A 22,826-nucleotide genomic window follows, 5' to 3' on the forward strand; every position below is an offset into this window, starting at 1 on the left:
GACCACACAGCTATTATATGCATAAAATTGCATATGATGGCTGGCGTGTCGCTTTGATGATGTATTTAACTGATTTGTCTGACTGGAGCAACAAAGAAGTACTCTACCTTGGGCAGAGATTCTGAACATACTTAAATCTAAAGATCCACTGGGATCCATTACTCTACACCCAAATACTTGCATTGACCTGAACAAGCAACTTCTTACTCTTCTACTTCTTTGCAATATCTCATTACATTACCGTTATTTATAGAGCAGCAATAATGCCGTAGCACTGTTACTATAGGGGTAGAGTAACATTAAAACGGATAATGTACATTATTGACAATAGCATAAACACATGTTAAGGTATACTGGTATACATAGAGAGGGCCCTGCTCTTGTGAGCTTACAAACTATTACCTCCAAATCCTCTTTTGACATATGCCGCATTTTACAAATTCTTAAAACAAGAAAAAAACAAACAGATGCATTCAGTTGTACAACATAACACGCAGAAAAGTAACGGAAATAAAATTACTGGCGACAATGTATTCCTGGGCACTAAACTGTGTCTAGTTAATTGCAATAAGCACTCATCCTCACAGAACAGTTGGTTTATTAACTGCTGTGAACTGATTAAGCCAGTCAGTAATGAAGTCTAGTTAATTATAAACCAAGTAAACATAAGGATTCGGAATATATATAGCTACGCAAACCTCATTTAAAAAAAAACCCCTTAAAATACGTTAACTCTTTAAATATCAAGGTGTCTAGATTGTAAGCCTGCAAGCAGGGCCCTCTTTCACTAATTTTTGAATGTATGTATTGTAAAAGGCACTGCGTAATTGTTGGTATTATATAAATAACACTTAATAACTACAGTATAGCAATAACAGAACATGTCGTGACTGTTAATTATTTTTTAAGTTCCAAAAATAATAGAATGATCATGTCAATGTCTTTAATATTTTGTCTCAATGAGTTAAAGCACCTTATGTTTTCTTATATTTATACTAATCTAGCAGTAAATTGTGTAATGCTATCATATTCTACTTCATTTCCGTTAACTTTTTGGCATGTTACTAGTGAATGCATGTGGTTTGTTTTTTTTGTTCTTTTAACAATTGGATTGTTTTCTAATATGTGTGACCAAGATTAAAATTCAATACATATATTTTTTTTAAATGAATACAGGGGTAGTCTTGATGGAAGTTTATTAAAGTTGCGTCTGATTCTGAGCTCATTTCTAAAAGTTTCTCTAAGGACTAATATACTGCAGCTCGAGTACACCCCCCCTCCCCTTCTCAGGGTGGGCAGTGAAGCGGAAACTGATGAGGGGGACTGGTATGAGTGACACACCGTGGGCGGGGCTGAGAACCTAAGCGAGACACAGGAGGGGGCGGGCTTAACTTACTCTTCGAGTTGCTACCAAAAGTTTGGAAACGAAAGTTCAAAGCGGGAATCTAAGATTCTGGGAGGCGGAAAAAACTTTGAAGATAAGCTCTCCTGCGCACTATGGCGGTGGCTCTACCGGGCTGGTGATGAGGGTGGCTGTTATATTGTGCTTCCCCCTCACAGTTTGTTGGGGGGTTTGTTTTTGTTGGAATGGGACAACTCTGAGAGACAAAAAAAAGTGAAGTTGCTCGGAGTTCCACGCTTATTGCTGGTGGCAAGGAGGCATTTTCTGGGACATGGTGATGGCGGCAGATGATGGAGGAGACGGTGGCGGTGACCCCCAGTGCCCGGTGGCAAGAGATGAAGACAAGGTGAGCAAGAGGAGGAAGAAGAAGAGGAGGAAAAGCAAAGAGAGCAAGACAAGGAGCGTCTGCTCCAACCTGCTGTATGAGAGCAGCGGCAAGGGAGCCTCGGACAACCCCAACAGGCTACACGCCGCCAACTCCATCAAGACCACCAAATACACGGCGCTGTCCTTCCTGCCCAAGAACCTCTTCGAGCAGTTCCACCGCCTGGCCAATGTCTACTTCGTCTTCATCGCCCTGCTCAACTTCGTGCCTGCCGTCAACGCGTTCAAACCCGAGCTGGCCCTGGCACCGGTACTCTTCATATTGGCTGTCACCGCCATCAAGGACCTGTGGGAGGATTACCGGAGGTACCGCTCCGACAAGGAGATCAACCACATGGATTGCCTGGTGTACAGCAGGTAATGGGGTCGGGGGCCTCCGGGGATTACTGAGTGTAACTCCATAAAAGTAACCAATAAGTAACAGTGCTGGCCGTGTTGTCCTGGAGTAAACTTGGCTCTTACTGTAGTTATTCTTTATATGTACATAAATACACCTATATATAATTATATATGCCACTTTAACACATATGCTAAATTACGCTTCATCACAGCAGTTGCCCCCAGGGGAGGGCAGGTGGATGGCTGCTTCGACTTGCTGCGCTGGAGCTCGGTATGAATATAGTGGATGCAGCAGGACCAGTGTTTGTCTGCTCATCCTTTGGGACGATTGTCATGCAGTGATCCGGCGCACGGAGCAGGCTGCATCCCCTAGCGCCCACTGCAGATGCTCCTTACTGGAGTGTGTGCGGCACATCGGTATCCAGTGCCCTGCCCCGGAGGGGGTTAAGCACAGAGCCCACCCAGGCCCGTCCCACGTGAGGATTTAGACAAGAAGCTGCTTCAGTAAAAGCTGCCACGTTATGTGCTGTACTCCTAACGGGCTCTCCATTCATTTTGGAGGGGGGCGGGACCCTGGGTGTGTGTGGGGGGTGTTCCGCCTCTCCCCATCTTTGACACTCTGTGACCTTGTGCTGTTAGAAGCGTCCAGCTGGGACAATGTTTGCTTGAACCCTGCTGCAAAGCGAGTCCGTGGCCGAGGGGTGCCCACATAGCACGTGTCAGTCCGCGGGGAATGCCACGCCCACTTTGTCAGGCACTAAACAAACTCCTGCTACGGTGTAAACGGCGTGCCCTGCGGGGCTGAGCATCTGTACACCCGACAATAAAACGCATCCTCCTATTGTGTCCTCACAGGCATTCAGCTCTTTGATATTTACCTAACATAAAGGGGCCTGCTGCTGTGGCAAGTCCAGTGCTCCACACTTTGACATCGCTTTATGACACTGTGCTTTTGTATGGGGCCCCCCCCCCCTTTTTTTTTTTATTTTTTTTTTTTTTTTATTTCCTCCAGTGGAAAAATCTTGTTGTACACCCACAGTACACGTGTTGTTGAAGTGGCTGCGTTTAAATGAGACAGATGGAGCGCCAACCCCTGTAAATTCCATTTTCCACTCCTTTCATCCAAATGAAACTTGGCAGTTTGGTAGCGTTTTTGTAAGAGGCTGTTGTTCGCGTGTCGGCGAATCTAGCTGCCTTTGTGTTTGCTTGTTGTTTTTTTATTTTTCTGTGTGTGTGTGTCAGTTGCCATACACCACCCTGTTGTGTAAAGTGTTCCTTATGAGATGCGTTAGAGCGTAAGCCTTGTGTAAGCACTATTACCAGTGACGGGACAGTTGGGGCCATCATTATTTATATTTTTTTACAAGCGGTACATGCATATAACTGGTTCCTTCTTCGCACATATAATGTTTGGACGTTCATTCTGGTTTTAACACAAAGGAAATCTGTCATGGAAAATGACCTTTGTGTCTTGTTACTCTTAGGTACTTGCATGCCAAAATCATTGAATGAGGCCGAGTTAGGATCTTAAAGAAGCATCAGAGTCTCAGATGTACAGATTTTTTCCCAATTAAATAGAAACTTTACTTAACACTTTTTAGCTTTCACTGTTAACAGCACATGGCCATTGGTTGCCATGGTGACAAGACTTTATCAACCTAGACAAATGCAGCTGCTGAAACATACAAATCACATCATGGCTAAAGGCCTTTACACAAACCTATCAATGAGACTTTAGACACGGAGTTGATATATCCTTCTCTTATTGTTGGTCTTAGTACATCCACATAGAACTTTTTAATTCTTTAATTTCGTTCTTTTCACAAGTCTTGCTATACACGTTTAGCTCGGTTACTTTCTTGTGTGTGTGTGTGTGTTTTGCCATGTTGGCTGCCATCTCAAATGTTTTACATTTCTGCCTCTCCCCGAGATATTTGTGATAATTGGGCTGATGGTGGGATTCCAATGGTGCAGATTTAAGGAGGAATATGTGAACACCCTGGTTATGCCTTAGGTAGATTTCAGATCTGGAGATTATGAAACCGTATAAAGAAAAAAAGAAAAAAAAAACCAGATCAAGAAAACAATAAAATGCCAAAAGTGACAGATTGCTGTATCCAGCACTGGAAACAATGTTTTACTTCTGATGGGACAGAAACATGTTTAACATGTTTTTTTTTCTGTTAGTTGGCATAGTACATTCCGATGTCAGTTGTTATTCAAAAAGTTTGATATCAAAACTATGGCTGTATAAAGTAAAACAATATTTAGGCCGCTTTCCAAGAATGGAAATCCCACCAAACTTCTATGTCCTCTTACTAATATCCTAGGCTAACTAGTGATATATGTGTATTTATAATGAAAATTCAATAGTGTTGCGCAGAAATATTAATGCCAATTTAAAAGGCAAAATATAAAGTGATTATATATAATATAATGCAAACAATTATATATGAAAAAAAGGTGTTATGAATAATAAAGAAACAAAACTTATGTTTTCAGTTTTTCAGTTGTGGTTTTTCTCCCAGTGTTTTAACATATATAAGAAAAAAAGAGTAAGTGTTTTCCGTATAAGCAGTAAATCTGTATCAGATATTTTAAATGCGGTATCCCACTCACATTGATGAGAGCATTATAGTTTACTACACCCGGAAGTTGTCCGCTTGGAGAGAGAGATCCGAGAAAGAAATCCTAAATGTGAACATACCGCACTTTTGTTTGTAAACGAATTAAATATTTGTATACCTTACCTTCTGCCTCTTTGCTTCGTTCCGTGGTGTTCTCATGTGGACCGATAATTGGCTTTTGTTTTGTGGTGTTATCGTGTGGACCGATAATTGTTTTCTTCGGGAAGGAGTTTTGGAAGCCCACACAATCCCTTTGGCGGGTGGAACCGTTCAATTTATGTCCAGAAAGTTAGAGCAAACTATAATGCTCTCATCAATGTGAGTGGGATACCGCACTTAAAATATCTGATACAGATTTACTGCTTATACGGAAAACACTGTTACTCTTTTTTTCTTATATATGTTAAAACACTGGGAGAAAAATCACAACTGAAAAACTGAAAACACAGAGACGAAAAATATAAGTATTGTTTCTTTATTATTCATAACACCTTTTTTCATATATATTGTTCGCATTATATTATATAGGGCTGCAACTAACGATTATTTTAATAATCGATTAGTTGGCCGATTATTTTTTCGATTAATCGATTAATCGGATAAAAAAAAACAATATGCAAATTTTTAGTTTATTTAAAATAATTTAATGAACTGGATGTTAAAAAACAACTTAAAATTTACATTAACATTCTTATTTTGTTATGATGTAATAAAAAAACAATATTTTCAAAGTACAAAAACCCAAACACAATATTTATGAAACAAAATAACCCCAAACATTCTGAAAAGAGGTGGACTATTACTGTTCAAGAAACTTTGCCCCAGCCCTGGCACTTTGCACCCAGCACTTTGCACCCAGCACTTTGCCCCACCCCTGGCACTTTGCACCCGGCACTTTGCACCCAGTCCTGGCACTTTGCACTCAGCACTTTGCCCCAGCCCTGGCACTTTGCACCCAGCACTTTGCCCCAGCCCTGGCACTTTGCACCCAGAACTTTGCACCCAGCCCTGGCACTTTGCACCCAGCACTCAGCACTTTGCACCCAGCACTTTGCACCCAGCCCTGGCACTTTGCACCCAGCACTTTGCCCCACCCCTGGCACTTTGCACCCGGCACTTTGCACCCAGCCCTGGCACTTTGCACTCAGCACTTTGCCCCAGCCCTGGCACTTTGCACCCAGCCCTGGCACTTTGCACCCAGCCCTGGCACTTTGCACCCAGCCCTGGCACTTTGCACCCAGCCCTGGCACTTTGCACCCAGCCCTGCCCCCACATTCTGCCCTGCCCCCACACTCACACCCTGCACCCACTCTGCCCTGCACCCACACTCACACTCTGCCCTGCACCCACACTCACACTCTGCCCTGCACCCCCACCCCCACCCTGCCCTGCACCCAGTCTCCTGCCCTGCCCCCACACTCACACCCTGCCCTGCATCCCCACCCCCACTCTGCCCTGCACTCAGTCTCCTACCCTGGCCTGCCCCCCCACCCCCACTCTGCCCTGCATCCCCTGAAACCCCACCCCCACCCCCGCGAATCGCTCTGTGCGAACGGAGCCACTCGCACAGAGCGAGCCACTCGCACAGAGCGAACCGCTCTGTGCGAACGGAGCCACTCGCACAGAGCGAACCGCTCTGTGCGAACGGAGCCACTCGCACAGAGCGAACCGCTCTGTGCGAACGGAGCCACTCGCACAGAGCGAACCGCTCTGTGCGAACGGAGCCACTCGCACAGAGCGAACCGCTCTGTGCGAACGGAGCCACTCGCACAGAGCGAACCGCTCTGTGCGAACGGAGCCACTCGCACAGAGCGAACCGCTCTGTGCGAACGGAGCCACTCGCACAGAGCGATTCGCACAGACATGAAGAATACTTACCTCCGGAACGCGTCACATCCGTCACGGAACTAAAAGAAGGCGGAGAGTGCAGTAGCGGAAGCGGGGAACGCTCGCGGAGGTAAGTAAAAGGAGCCAACAACGAATCGATCACTCGATTAATCGATAACGGAAATCGTCGACAACGATTTCCGTTATCGATTATCGATTTTATCGATTCGTTGTTTCAGCCCTAATATTATATATAAGCATTAATATTTCTGCGCAACACTATTGAATTTTCATTTGTATTTTGGTAGAAAGGGGTTATACTTAAGTGTTTGCAGCACCTGATATATACATATTTTAATTTTTACTTTACTTTATACACATATATATTTTTACCTTACTTTATACATATATATATTTTTTGTTTAGCGCCTGAACTTTTACTTAACTCTACTAGTGTATTTATCATGAACTATCATGGTATCTTTATAATGTATTTCTATCTCTTGCCTGAGTAACCTGCCCGTGACCCTCTACTATTTGTAACATTAGTTCTCACAACCTGGAAGCCTCTTGGAGACTGTCACAAGGCACTTTATTGTGTCGAAAACCTATGCCACACTCAATGTGTTCTTTGTAGAAGAGGCAGAACGCCTCAGGTAACGAAAATGTTTTTCGCACACGTATGCCACTTACAGAAAAAGAAGAAAATGCTAGAGGTTCCCATTACACATGCCAAAAATATTTGCCACTTGTTGTTTTAATAGAAACTTGCATATTAAAAAAAATTGTCATGAACAAGTTAACAGACCAAAAAGTAAATATTTTATTCTCCTTTGGGAAGATAAGAGGTTTGTGTCTTCAAAGGTGAATTGAGTGATGTACAAGTTCTTCTGCGCTGTTTGTTTATGGAAAAACAGGAGTAAGATTCATGGTGGTAGAATCAAAGAATTAATATTTTCAAGGTCCTATTTTCTTAGGTATTCCAGAAAAATTAATCTCGTTTTCCATTAGTGAATACCCGCCGATAATTTTTATTTTTTTAATTTTTTTTTATCTCTGACTTGTTTCTAATGTTCTCAGAATCGGTGTTTGAGCTGCAGCTTGAATGTCCTGATGTACCTGCAGTACAGCGCACTGTTCCAATTGAACCACACATGCCATACAAAGTAGACCTGTGATGGGATGTCCATTAATCTTGGGTCCCATGGATGGATGCATCTTACCCTAACTAAAACTTGTACTGCCAGCAGCAATTTTTAGCAGTGCGTTGTTACCTCCTCCCCCTATAACCTGAATCAGTCCCCTTTGCAGACTCTTAGGTTGTGTTTTCTTAGCACGTGGTACATGGTTTGGTTGTTGTAGGCTTATCAGTCCGGGCTCCACCACCAGAAGCTTTGTTGCTGGGGGTATTGGTGGTACTGAGCAAGACTAAGAATTTGAATTCTAGGCGTTCCTACTTCCCAGCACCTTACTGTTAATAGTTTCTTCACCAGATTTCCTCAGTTTCCTGCTTCACACAATGATTATTACAGCATGTTTTAGAATCCTGACTGCTTTCATCCCCTGTCTGTTCATTTAGGTCATGTTATGGCTGTAGAACTTTACACCATTCTATCCATGCACGGCCATGTGCAAAGTGTCTGCTCTGTAAGCGATATATTTTGCTTATATTACACCTGGTTGAAACCACTTAATTATTTTGTATTTAATGCTTTATAGAAGCAGTCTTTGTTAGCACACTATAGATTGTGTTTATCTTCGTACCATAGGGTTGAATGTATTTGACTCCCTTTCATATCGGCTTTTGTAAATGTAAGGTTTGTAATGAAGGAGTTAATATGTCATGCTTCTTTACTTCTATACCATAACATTTTATACTTTTCATTTGTCTTTTCGGGGTTTCTAAGACTTTGCTGAATCCATCAAGGGCATGCTTGGCAGCTCTGCTTCTGATCTTTAGAGGGGGGCTAACTCGGCTTATACTCCATGCAGCGCCCACATCAAAAGAAAACCCTAAATCTTTCGCTCAGCAATTTTACTGCGCTATGGCCGGAAATTTACCTGCAATGCTTAACATTTGTAATGTATGTAAGTGAACTAATTTCCTCTTCCCTGAATCATTCCCGATAATGTAGAAATGTAAATCACACTATCACAGATGTAACTCCCAGCTATGCCCCCTCAACAATCACTAGGTCATTGTGAATACGCTTAAAGGGACACTCCAGCCATCACATAGGCTTTAATGTATGTGCTAGCTGAGCTTAAATGTACGCCCGTCCTTGGAATACACACAGAATACCCCCTATATGTGTTAACCTCTGGCCTCAAGCTATTTGCTGTGCAGGAGATGTATGGCCACATTGACACATTGTATATTTACTGTCCATTAGCTCCAGTGCTGCTTTGTTCAGTGTTAGAGGGGCTAATAAGACCCAACCATTGGGATGAGCAGAAAAAAGGGCTCTGTGAACCAGAAACTACCAGCATTCATGGCCAGGAAGGTGTTTAGGTCCCGTAGCTTTTGCAATTGCCAACAAGCCTCTAAAACCTATCCATGTCAATTAGTAGTCTCTTTAAAGTTAATGCTGCTATAGTTATTGGCAAGTGCTGGTAGCTTAGCGTGCACATTATATTCACACAAAACACTTTGTTTGAAACACTTTCCTTGAGCTGCTTTTGACCTTTTATTAAATGTTCTTCTTGAAGAAGATTATTGTGTGACAGCCTCTACCACAGGTTGGGTCCTAACGTCTTCAAACGGAAAAGAGGCAGCAGTCTTCACTGTTACATCAGGGCTTTGTGAAGTGCATTTAGCGTTATATAAATTGTTGAATTTAAGATCCAGACAGAATATTTTTTAAAAGTCAGTAACAAATGTTTTCTCAAAGATCAGGATAAACTGGCATAAAAAAAATTGGTGACACTGGTAAAATTATAAAAGCCATGACTACTTTCCCCCAGGATTCCTGTCCAAGTCTACACCAAACGTGTCACTCTAAAATGCACTTGTCTGGTTTTTTTAGCATGGGTTATTTCTTAAACTTGAATAATGCAAATAAGCGTTTACAACTATATGTCAATGCAGCAAACGTGTATATTCTCTTTGTGCAGGATGTTCTTACCAAAATATTGCATGCTTGGCCAAAGTTCATTTTGTGTGGGGGGGGGGGGGGGCTGTCAAAAGCAGAGACATACTTCTATCTAAGTTACATAAACTAGAACTCATACCTATAGTCTAAATGCATAATATGGCACATACAAACTAGAGTGTGGTATATAATATGGCACATTATTGTGTGTGTAGAGAAGTGAAAGTATGTGTGTATGTATGAATGTGTGTGTATATAAATGTATGTATGTGTGTGTGTGTATATATATATAATATATAGTGGCAGTGTTCTTCAAGGGTAATTTTGAGCACCCCACCTGCCATGTGTTTTCTGTACTTTTACTTCACCTTCTAAGGTTAATTTTTTTTTTGTACTGAGCTTGACCAACCCGTTTTATCATAAACTTATGACAATTACCAAATGTCATTTGTTTGTTTTTTGGTTTTTTTTTGCTTCAAAACTGATAACTATTGGTGTTCGCACTGAACGCATTCCTTCCAATACTTACCATTATCAATGTTGTACAGTTATTTGCCACCTGTGTCTGTTATACTCTGTTTGCTATGTCGGGAACAGATGTAATGTTTGACAGAATTCATGAGGCAGGAAACAGAAGGCAGAATTGATCCATAGCAAAACACTTAAGCTGGGTATGCTTCAGTATTAACCACCTAAAGCCTTTATCTGCAAGTAACAGACTATGGAAGGTGTGTGTGTGTGTGTATATAAATATATATATAAACATAAACACCCACACACAAAAAAAAGCTTCCAGACACAACTGTAGTTGTAAGCCCGCTTTGCTTCCCCTTCCAGCTTTGAAAGCCTTCTTTAACCTTTTTGTAACCAGGGATTTTACTCCCCTAAATGACAGCTTTTTTCCCCATTTTTAGCATATGTTTGTTCAACCATGATTTCCCATTTCCAAGTTTAGTGTACCCTCAGTTTTCCAAGGGCAGATAACCACTTTTTTTATAGTCTGCCATTTGTTCTTATATGTCATAAGATTTGATTTATGTTCAACAAAGTAATAGCCGTTTTTATAGCCCTCTGGGATCTTTCTTAGAAGTGGAGTGGTGCGCTATTTTGTGCACTAAGGTTTGCTAGTAGCCTGCGCTGACATCCGGATGCTCTGTACGTGAAGCCAGAGTATCGTTGCAAGTAAATATCCATTCAACTATTTTTGCAGTTGGTGGCTTGAATAAAGATATTTGATGCCACTAAATATTTCTACAATCACACTGCATCACACATGACAAAATCAGTGCCATGTTCTGGTCTCCAAGAGCCCTCCAGGTCATGAGAACTGGTTCCACAAACTGAGGATTGTGGGTAGGTGCATGTGAAACAGAGACTGAAAGTTACTATTTCTGAGATTCGTAGCGCAAAAGGGTATAAACCTGTGTTGGGAGTTCCCCTGTCACCCCTCAACCAGCTGTACCTACTGAGCACGGAACGTAAAAAAGTGCATGATCTAATTTGCATTCAGTTAAATGGATTCCAATGTGAATATAAAAAAAAAATTGGAGACTTTTTTGTAAAAAAATTTTTATATAAGACCCTACTAGGTTGTTTTGGGTCCCTGGTCTGCTGTCCATCACTAATCTTTTTTGAGATTATCTACTCCACACATAGGGCAATGCATGTGTCACCAGGGTCTTTTGACAACATTACAAGGCATTCAGATGCAATAGTCTGCATTAACATATATTTAGTTGTAACGAAGGGTTCTCCAGCATTTTATATTAAGATGTGTAAGGTTAGATGGCGCAGGACATAGACAAGGTATAGAACATGATATGTTTAATAAGAAGGGAAATAAGATTTAGTTGTCGCATTTCTATAAAATTATCATCCAATGGCAAGTATTTATATACAGCCTGTCTGTTTCCTGATAATAGTGTAAAATGAGGTACCCATGGCATAGCAAATACATTGAAATAAAAATGTCATTTTCCTTTCTCTGATGGCTTGACAATTCCATATAAAATATAAAACCAATTACAGTCAAATTATCTGAGCCTGAATGTTGGTTCAGAAATTCACATCTGCCAGCAAAATAAAAATAGTTCCGACCTATCTTCTCAGTGTTAATAAATACATTTCTGTTTCATTCACATAGGTTTTCTGTAGAAACTAGCGGGTTTTACACCTGTGACACTCCAGTAAAACGTACAGCACCTGTACAGTGGGTAAAGCAACAAGGCAGATCTGAAACCCACTTAGGAGCGTAATCTTAATACAGAAACTAAAGCAGCAAGCGTCCTAATGTTTAAAAAACAGAACAAAAAAAACAAACAACCTGCTGGTTAACAGAATGCGACCAAATGACAAAAGAACATACATATAATATACTAGGAAGCCTACACCACCACCATTTCTCACGTTCATCTCACTCATCAGGCCTGTGAGTGTGAGTGAGGTGGAGGTCACCCTAGGGGAGAGAGAGCAGCAGGAGAAGCAGTGTTAACATGAGGTTAGCCAGGCTTCAGTAAATCAATTATCCAATATTTTGATCCAAAATAGCTTTTAGGTATCTATGATACACTGTTTGGCTTCTGATACTCCAATTGATTAAGTGAGAGCTCTTCTCCGATTGCCTAGAATGGGGGTAGTCAGGAAAGTGCTGTTGTTAAAATGCACTTTCCACACTGGATATGGGGGGCTCTTGTGACCTCGTTCACGGTGCCTGCCTCGATGTGCAATTTAGATTGTAAGCTTGTATGAGCAGCGTCCTCCTCTCGCAATTCGATTTGTTATGCTACTTGTTATTTCAAGTTTACCGATTGTACAGTGCTGCGGAATATGATGCCGCTATATAAACAAATACCGTATTGGCTCGAATATAGGCCGCACTTTTTCCCCCCACTTTAAGTCTTTAAAGTGGGGGTGCGGCCTATATTCGGGGTCTAGCGGCCGACGCCGGGCAGGCAGCAGGGTTAGGATACAGATCCCCCGCAGCGGTGCAGGGGACCTGCATCCTACTCTCTGATACGCTCAGACAGCCTCCCCTGCCAGCTCTTCCCACGGAGGAAGTACCGGCACGGGAGGTTGTCTAAGCGCATCGCACAGACGTTCACTGGCAGCGGCGATGCGAGCGTAAACAGCCTCCGCTGCCGGCACATCTGCACGATGTGCTTTAACAATCTCCCTTGCCGGGAATTCCCACGGGGGGAGTCCCAGCAAGGGAGATTGTTAAAGCACATCGTGCAGACGTGCCGGCAGCAGAGGTTGTTAACGCTTGCATCGCCGCAGCCGGTGAACGTTTGCGCGATGTACGCTAACAATCTTCCTTGCCAGCACTTCCCACGGCGGAAGTGCCAGCACCGGAAGTTGAGTACGCGTACTGCGTAGCTGTCCCCCGCCGGCCCTGCAAGACCCCGGGGAGTCTGCACTGGTAAGTCTAGGGGGGCGGGGACCTCTTGGGGGCAGAGTGGCAGCATATCTCAGGAGGGAGTAGAGTAGCAGCATATCCCGGGGGGGGGGGGGCACATCTCGGGGGCAGAGTGCATATCTCAGGGGGGGATAGAGTGGCAGCATAAGTAAGTGGGTTTTTTTTTTTACTAAGAAATTTTTTTCTTTAAAAAAGCACCTAACTTTTAGGGTTCGGCCTATATTCAGGTGCGCCCTATAGCCGAGCCAATGCGGTAATAATTGCTCTTTACCAGGTAGTACGCGCAATGTCAGCCGCAAGCAGCAAACATACTCACTTGCATTACAGCAGCACCCATGGCTTCCCTCCTTATCACTTACCAGCAGACAATTTAACAGGAAGCAATTTTAGTTGCCATGGTAACCGACGCCTGAGGTTTGCCCGGCCTTAGAGAAAGACAGATAAGTACCTTAGCAGATGGAGAGAGTTACTTGGTTTTCTTTTAATAAGTTCATTAATGCCCTAATTCATAGGAACGATGTGCGTAATCTTGACCTCAACTCTAGGGTGATTCTTTCATTACAAAACAAAAAATGTTTATCAGTGCGTATCGGTGTTAATTATTTTTTTTTTTTTTTATGTTCTATTTGATTTGGCATTTCGTTTGAGGAAAACTTTCACATATTGTCCTGGAGTATCCTTTGGTACACCTGTAAAGGGTGGGGACACCTGGGCTGGTACGGATGAATTCCTAAATAACAGATAATGTTTATTTTTTATTTTTTTAGACATGTTGACACAAAATTGGATTATTGTTAATAAATTCCCCAAAACAATAGACGGAAAGCTTAACAGATGTGGATATGTATCTGGCCTGGGTAGAATGAATGCACGCTCTTCAGCAATATGTTTAGTAAGCTAGTCCAAGCTAGAGCTCGATATCCAGAGTATTTAGCTTTGATATTTAAAGCAAAAGGAAAATTATTTATTAAACAAGTTATTATATACCCTTCAATAAAAGCTAATCGTGTTTCTTTTATGTTCTGTTTTAAATGTGCTTCATTATTAATAAACATGCACACTAATTATTATTATAAAACATGCAAACTATTAGACAAGCTTTGAATATTGGATATTATCTTGTATATGCCATCCATTGCTTCTTGTAAACTTTCTCCGGTATACAGTATGTATTAAGTGTTTTATCGTGGGCATTCCCCAATATACTTTATTTATCGTAACCTGCTGTTTGACAGCAGACAAGATATATTTTCCTGTCTGAATTACGAATTTCTTCTACACTGTAATATTGCTCCCCGCTCTCATTAATTTTCTTGTTCTTGTGTAGCAATATAGGTTGGTATTGGAGACCCCCATTGTTGTCAGTCTTGTGATATTTTGGGCGATTTTTTTTTCCCTGCACAATTACCACACTGAGCTGATTCTTTATGGCAATGCTAGTGAAGTCTGTTCCTCTGTGACTTTTGATGAGCAAATTTTGTTTCATTCGATTTGTATTTTATCGTAAATGGTCTCTGGTTTTATCTGTTCTGTGAAGACACGCTGTGGCAGGACTCGTATGCAATGTGCTGTTGGGACGGATATTTGTTTCGCCATATACAGTGGCTGCATGTACATCATTGTAAGTGTGCGCTTACACTCCGTTTGAATATTCGGCAAAATGTTTTTTTATAAAACCGTCTTGGTGCATCAAGAATTCCATGAACTGAAGGGTGCTAAAACAATCTGATTATTGTATGTTCACTGTGTATTGTACGTCTCACTGTGATGGCTTCACAGAATGGTAGGGGAACTAATCTATCCAATTTCTGGGGAGGGCATATATCGTTGGAATACCTTCTATCTGTTTAGGACTCTGCAGAGACGTTGCTTTGATACGCAAGATAACTACATTGAAAAGCAGATGGGTAAGCATATATAAGGCTATGGGAATATTTCTTCTGCTTTTATTTTAGTTGGCTTTTTTACATGCAAAATAACACAATACAATGACATGGCTTTATCTGTGTTTAAACGCATACACAAAAAGTTATCGCCGAAAAGGTAGGTGCAGCACATGTCATAATTACTATTGGCTTTAACCCCAGATCTTTCTTGACAACGCCCCTGTATAGTAGCAAGTGTAAAGTGCCTTCCAAAGTGCCCCAGGCCGCCGTTGAAAGATGTAAATGCCATATATCAGGGGCTAATATCTGTTACTTGTGCTATTGACTTTGCACCAGAATGAATGACTCAGAATATATAGTACATTGTATCTCCAAATCATGTCAACTACTCCTCTTGGCAGGAACAAGCGTGAGCTTACTGAAAGCTTGCCCATTCATCTGTGTGGGAAGCGTCGCTGTAACAAGTAATGGGATACAGAAATTGTTTTAATATCCTTCTGTTAATGATATTCTTCACGGACTGAGATGGTTTCGCAATAGCATTGTGCAGAATATTCTAATGGATTGCAACCTCGCAGGGTCATGTCCCTCTTCTCTTTATGTAATAGTGCATCGTATGTATGTTTATCCTAATTTTAATTTTGTATTCTCCCATTTGTAATATTACGACGTGATCTTGCTCGCGCTCTGTAACGAAAATGGATTTTAGTTCCGTTATTGGTAGAGGTGACACGGAATGACCGGGATTGAGAAACAAAAGGTCAACCGGCCTGAAACTTTTGCAATCGGACCGTGGGCAAAAAATATTGAGCGTTAAGACGCTTGTTTTAATTAAGGGAACACCACTCATCGAATTATTTTACTTTTTCCTGTTTTTGGTTGACAATTGTGACCTCATAATCCTTTGTGTGAGACTCTGCCTCATCATGTATGTAATCCCAGTGTTAAAAAAGGATTTATAGTGAATCAAAATATCTAACAATCCACAACAATATTAAAACTAAAGAATAATTTTTTTTACGTCAAATATATATAGGCATTAGAAACCTTTTTATGTATAACATCTTAACTTTCCAATTTAAGCATCTGTAGGATTCTACCTCCTCGTTACTGCTCCCCCCTCTTGCTCAATATTACGCAGCTGGTTATTAATTGGTCACATGACTTTAATTGTGGGGTAAGGGACAAAACGTTGACAGGAAATTGATTGTATAATGCCATTTGGCTACCTTGTGCCAAGTGCTATATTTTACAGTTCTGGCATCATGATTTAGCAGTGTACGGCAATAAAACTTTAAGAGCACGGCGTGATACTGTGCAACTGGAGCGAGACATTCAACAGTTTATAAAACCCGAATGCAAAATTAAGCAAAGAAAAAAAAAAAAAAAAAGTTTATGCCGCACTTAAAGACCACTGGCTAACAGTGAGGGTCACAGAGAATTGGTCTGAAGAGTTCTGTCATTCACGCGTGGCAACTGAAAGTAATGAACTAAGCAGAGGATGGGAATGGGTGCGGGTCCTCCAGTGGGTTAAAAAAAATCTAACTTTGACCTGAGTTTGCAAGATTAAAACTACCTTTAAAATAAATAAATATATATATGTTGGCACTGTGCTCAGTTATACAGTTTGCCTTTCTAATAAATCAATTTCTCCCTGCCCCAGCCTTGTTTGACTTCAATCCCGCAATCAGCACCTCAGTATTGTGTGAGATATGTTTTAACCAATTTGTTGGCATCCATGGACCCATCTCTGCCAGTCAGGTTGATAAAGCGCAGAAGGGAGAGAACTTAAGGACAGGAAATCAATTACTTTTTTTTTTTCTTTTTCTGGCACATGCTGCTAGCTATCTCGGCTTCCATCGGGTGAACTTTTAAACTAAATATACCCAAGACAATTACGGGAAAAATGTAAATGCTATAGGTAGTGGTAATATTGTTGTAAAAGCTGCCACTGACATTCCTCTTAAAAGGGGATCGGCAGTGTTTTCTCTCTGGTACTAAGTAGTGGTTTGTCTACCAGTGAAGGTGTAAATCAGGATGGATCATGGATGTTTAACTCTTCGATTGCATTGAGAAGGTGCCATGTATTGTTTATGGCTCTGCTGAACAATAGTGGAGAAAAGTTTAATTTTGCTTGAATAAAGAGTATCAGTTTTGATTTATTTATAAGGAGCATTATTAATACGTACGTATATTTTTTTATTTTTTTTCCAGCAATCATAACATCAATAACCTTGTGTTTGATCCCTTCCTAGTATTTATTTCTTTTTTTTTTTTTCTTTTTTGGAACATCGGGCATTTTGTTAGAAAATGTTAATTGTTTTCAGAAAGTACACAAAACATACATGTTTTATTTGGCGTTCCTGAAGATTATATGTTTTCAATTTGAGACCATTTTTCCCAAAACATGTACAGGATGTCTGCAATTTACCACCTTTTCCTATGTGATTAAGGAACAGTAAATATTATTTTTGTTCTGTATGGCACAATATGTCATACCTTGTCCTGTTCTTTCTGTACTTAATTTATGAACATTGCATGTGGTTCTTGGATGCAAAATATTCAGTGGGTCTTGGATAACCAGGCAATGTAAGAGGGGGTCCATTTGATTAACAGAGCCTGTATAGGTTCCTGATCATCCCCCCCCCCCCCCCCCTGCAGATCACTTATGATGTCTAAATCTTGCAATCGTGTACCTGTCCCATCAGCCGTTAGCGATACCCCTTTCTGATCTTGCCATAAAGACACACCAAAACCTGCCTGTGTTGAGCATATTATGTCCGATTTATGAACTTCGTTAATTCCTTGCCATGTAATGAAGAATGCAAATGGTCGATATATAGGTAAATAAAATCAACCAAAATAAATCGGTAAAATAATTAGAATAACTCCAACGGTTTTCCAGCAGTAACCATAAGAGCTTGAAAACAGATTTATGAAAAAAGATGTAGCCCAAAAACTTGTAAAGATGTATCTGTGATAGAAACACTAAGGTTTATTTTTTATGTACATATGTTCTTTATAATGATCAAAAAGCTCTGTTTCCTTGCCTAAACGGTGAAACAAGTATATTATTTTAAGACTCTGAAAACGCAGCCTGAAGCTATATCTGTACATTGGTTAAGTCCTAAGGTAACGGGAAGCCCCTTGGGGATTTTTTTCCCTTGCTGTGCTAAATACAGCTAATTTTGGTTAGCATTGCCAAAAACCTACTTTTATTTTTGTTACAACAAACTTTGTTTATCTGCAGACCTGGAGGCGGCCATTGTTGTCAGTCATGTGACATGTTAGGTGATTTTCCCTGCTCAAACACCACACTGAGCTGATTCTTTATGGCAATTCTAATGAAACTTGTTTCTCCCACAGATTTTAATTAGTCAGAATGTATGGCTGGGGGATTTTACAACAAACAGTATTAAAATTGCTCCCTATGGTCTGCAATCATGATTTCAAAATGGCCAAACCTACCTGCCCTAACATTGTCGTATTGGTCCCTAGGTTACAAGGAAAGGATTTCTTGTGCATCATCCACTGTTTTCAATCCAAATTGGAATTGTAGAGTGTCGTTTGGCTGTGTTTCTGTGATTAGTCTGGAATATGATGGCACAAGGGGGGTTGTGATTGTTGCAGTAGCTTTAAAAAGGGGGGGTTATCACCATGGAAACCTATGGTTTGTGTCTACTAAATTGTATTGGAACGACGATAAGGCCACAATCACGCGTTCTAATTAGAGGTTAAGAGGTTAATACAGTGAAGTAATGTAAACATATATATGATGGGTATATGACAAAACCAAGGACTGATTAAAAGTAAGTCTTTACAGCAGGAGAAACAGGCAGTTTAGATGCCATCAACATCTGTCTCTGTTTGAAGGGAGTGTTAGAAGTCTCTCTTGCAATAAATCATCTTTTACACTGGGCCCCTTACAAATAAAGTTGAGATTTTGGATTATTTGTTGTGGATGGTAAGCAGTAAGCTTCCCAAAAGGCTTGAGGGCATGTAATAAGAATGAGCAGACCTCCAGCCAGAAAGCCAATGAAAGCCTATAGATGTTTAGAAGACCACCAATTCTACTTTTATCTTGAAAATGACAGGTATTAGAACTCTAGAATATCACATTAAAGATTTGTGTGCACTACACTCCTTGTAATATAGTCTTACTATTAAAGCTTGGTAGTGATTGTACAGGGGAGAGGGATTGTGTGAAAGGACATATTAAGGTATGACATTTTATGTTCTTGTATGAATTTAAGAGTCTTGGTTTCCGTCAATAAGATTTAGTTGACTTATGAGACCAGGTTGCCGGGGCTTGTAAACAAGGAATATGATTAATGTCCGTGCCGCCCTAGATAGAATCGGTGAATAATGAGCAGCTCCATCCTGAGAAAAGCAAAAAGCTTCTTTTTCTTATTCAGATTTCACCTGCATGATAACATAGTTTGTATTCCTTTGTCATTGTGTTAGCTTGTTTGTTTGTCCTCTATTTACAACAGCAGAATCCTGTTAAACACGTGTATGCTTTATATATCAATAGATATATCTTAAAAGAATTTTGGTTTATGCTTCTCTTCGTGTCTCTTCGTGTCGGAGAATCAAGGGGAACGCATTTGTTGTCTTAGATCTATATATTCCATGTTATTTGATGGCGCTCTTCACACAGATTGCAATGGAAAAAATAACAGATAACAACAGATATATCAGCAAAGGTACAATACAATAGGTTTTTAAAAAATCCAATCTATAAGTGCTTATTATATAGATTTCATTCAGTCATCAAATTGAACCCAAGTGCTTTTTGCATGTTTTCATAGATTCACTGAGTATTTTTAGCCACATACTGTTAACCAAAAGTCAAATATACTTTGATATTTTAATTCCTGTTGGTTTGTATATTTTATGCACGTGTGTGTGTGTATGTATGTATATATATATATATATGTTTTTTTATTTTTTTGTTTTGTTTTTAGGATTGAGAGGAAGTATGTTGAAAAATACTGGAAAGAAGTGCAAGTTGGAGATTTTGTTCAACTGCGTTGCAACGAAATAATTCCCGCTGATATTTTACTGCTGTCCTCTAGTGATCCTGATGGGCTGTGTCACATTGAAACCGCCAATTTGGATGGAGAGACAAACTTGAAACAAAGACAAGTGGTGAAGGGATTCTCTGACCTGGTGAGTTGTTAAATCCAACCTTCACAAGCGTTTTTAACCATTCCAATACCATTCTGCTTAAAAGAAACCGCGGTCTGTCATGTTACTGACTGGTATAGCTCTATATCCTCTGTACCTAGTCTGTGTGACCAAAATATTTATAAAGCATTGTTCTTAAAACTCTCCTGTGATGTTTTCTATAATTTATTCTTCTGCAGTTTACCTGTTCTTTTGCAGAAACAAACGATTCTACATAATGCTCCTTTATTGTGTGTGTGTGTGTGTGTGGCTTCATAGCTATAAGTAAATAGCATAAGGTGTCTGTAGTAAAGAGTAACTGGGTAGAGAAATGAAACAGAATTTGTCATAATCGACTGCTAGAAATAAAATGGTTAAGATCAATGGCTACCTAGCTTCTGGGATTTGCCTACTGAGATGAACTGTATCATCTTCTTTAGACAGTCCTCTGCGTAGGGATGCTCTTCACAATTATGCACAATGCTGCTACTTATGGCCCCAAACCATGTGGACCATAACGACCCCCAATGCATACTATTGTAATATTCAACTTCAGCAGAAGCTGATGGACTTCATGGTACTGAAGCCATAACGTGTTTGTCTACATAGCTCTAACAAAGACGTATACTACTTGCTTACAATGTTTACGCTGGGATAGCACAGTGGAAGTGACAGAGAAATCTACAGGTATCTTAAACAGTGCCATATATCCTTCTATAGAGGCTTTTTAATGTTATTACTATTGTTTAAGCAATAACATCCATAGTGTTTTGAAGATTAAGGTTCTTATCTATTGCCTAGGTGCTTTCATGTGTTCCCAGGTCTGCCTTGGTGGAGACGTTTCTCTTTGTAACCTGCTGTGAATAGGGTGTAGTCAACATTATCTGACGTCGGGTTTTTCTTTAAGAATAATGGGTCTGTGCACAGCATGCATTGGTAACACGGTCAAGGGCAGGTGGCGTTTCACTGCACAGAAGCTCATGCTGCGGGAATTTCGCAGTGAGAACAAAGCGCCCTGTGGACTGTCATAACTTTCCTTGGAACAACTTTATACTCTGAAAATAAACATTTGTCCGTGGCGCGTATACGCCAGAGTTCCAAGAAACTCTAACTTTTTATATTTGAACATTTTTCTCCTGGAATGTGAGACTGCATTGAATGCACGTTTGATGAATGATGTGTTTTCATTCTTCTCTGCTGCTTACATATACACTAAGCACAGAAAGGCTGATTGTATACATACCGTAAACAGTACACTCGTATTTATACTAGGCCACACATTTAGTTTAACATGCTCATCTGTGAATCTATTATGACTGGTGTTTTGGACAACAGGGCATTTAAGGGCACTTTAGTTTAAAGCACAGTGCGTGTAAAAGTCATAAGCTGTGCTTTAAAACTACTTTCGTTTCATAATGTCTAGGAAAAAACTTTTTTTTTTCTTACTATTTTTAGTAATCATTTTTCCTTATGACCTTCGTGCTAGCGGATTTTTGTTGTGTTTTTGCTGCAGTAGGATAGGTGCGTTTGTCTTCTGCCTCTTCGCATGCTGCGAGTTCTTACTTGCACTAACAGGCAGGGGGAGCTAAAGAGCCAAGCATCAGAAACTTTATAAAACCAGGCATTAATCGTGTCAGTCGCCTTCACCATTGGCTGCTCTAAAGCACCGTTTTTGCTTGCAAAATAATGCCGTGCATTTATTTGAACTACCAGATGTTACATAAGTTAGAAAGTGAGTAAAAAGTTCAGTTTGAAATGTGCGTTTTCTGTTCTTTACGTTTTTGCGCATTGTTATTTCTGTGCATATTTTCACTCCGCTAATATATTCCATGGTGTGGCTCATTGAAGAAGCGAAACGCTGAAACACTTGTCCTGCGTATCCATGAGCAGCCGTAGTTTTCCATATTTCCATCTTCTCCCGAATATGAATGAGAGTACTATGCATGTCCTGTAGATCCTTATACAGCCATTAGTTTTTGCGTCTGTCCTCCTCAAGTGATACATGGTTATCTTATGCGTGGATGGCAAGGGCAGAAAAGCTGTTATTTTTGGTGCTTTTATGCAAGGCAGTGTTATGACAAAGAGACATTTTTTTCCCCGTTTTGTAGGTTTTAATGGTTATGCAAGGGGCTCTTTTTATTGGGACGTGGTCTTTAGGCATTATGTTTGTTTTATATCACAACCATTTTCCTTAGTTATATCTCAAAGCAGGGGCTTTTTTGTCATTTTTGTGTACTTAAGAGGAAAACTGCTTGTATACACAGCCTTTTTAGAAGATCCCCTGGTGGGCATAATGTCCATTGCAGGGATATTGTGTAGTAATGTAACTAGCAGTCCCTTTAAATGGTAAAGACTGCTTTATGGCGTACGATAACTCATCAGTTGTAGAAATGTTTACAGCTGCATTTAAGTCACTTAATATGTAAAAAGTGATAAGTTGCCTTAAATCACATTTAATTGTATATCACAAGGAGGTTGCTTTATTGTGCAGCAATCTAATATAAATGTGTTCTTAATATAATGGTATGGTTAAATGCAATGTTGCACCCAGAAAGGACGGGCATTTGCAGATCCCACCATTACGGTATTTTTGGATCTGTTGATTTCCTAGTGCAGTGGGACTGATTATAACATTGCAGGCGAGGAACTCCCAGAGAGGAGAGAACAAGTCAGATTTTTATTCTT

At 40.4% G+C, this 22,826-nt stretch overlaps 1 protein-coding gene across 1 annotated transcript in view; it reads left to right on the plus strand.

The window, feature by feature from the left end:
- Positions 1–1,679: 1,679 nt before the first annotated feature.
- The window catches only part of LOC149289185 (phospholipid-transporting ATPase VA-like), a 57,363-nt gene continuing 36,216 nt past the window's right edge, over positions 1,680–22,826 (plus strand). Inside the window, exons 1-2 of the mRNA XM_089490856.1 lie at positions 1,680–2,143; positions 19,940–20,144. Of these exons, the coding sequence (XP_089346982.1) occupies positions 1,680–2,143; positions 19,940–20,144 (669 nt within the window). The remainder of the gene's footprint in view (positions 2,144–19,939; positions 20,145–22,826) is intronic.

Source organism: Sceloporus occidentalis, unplaced genomic scaffold, assembly GCF_023333645.1.
Source record: "Sceloporus occidentalis isolate IW3139 unplaced genomic scaffold, rSceOcc1.0.p SCAF_47, whole genome shotgun sequence".
NCBI classification, from domain to species: Eukaryota; Metazoa; Chordata; class Lepidosauria; order Squamata; family Phrynosomatidae; genus Sceloporus; species Sceloporus occidentalis.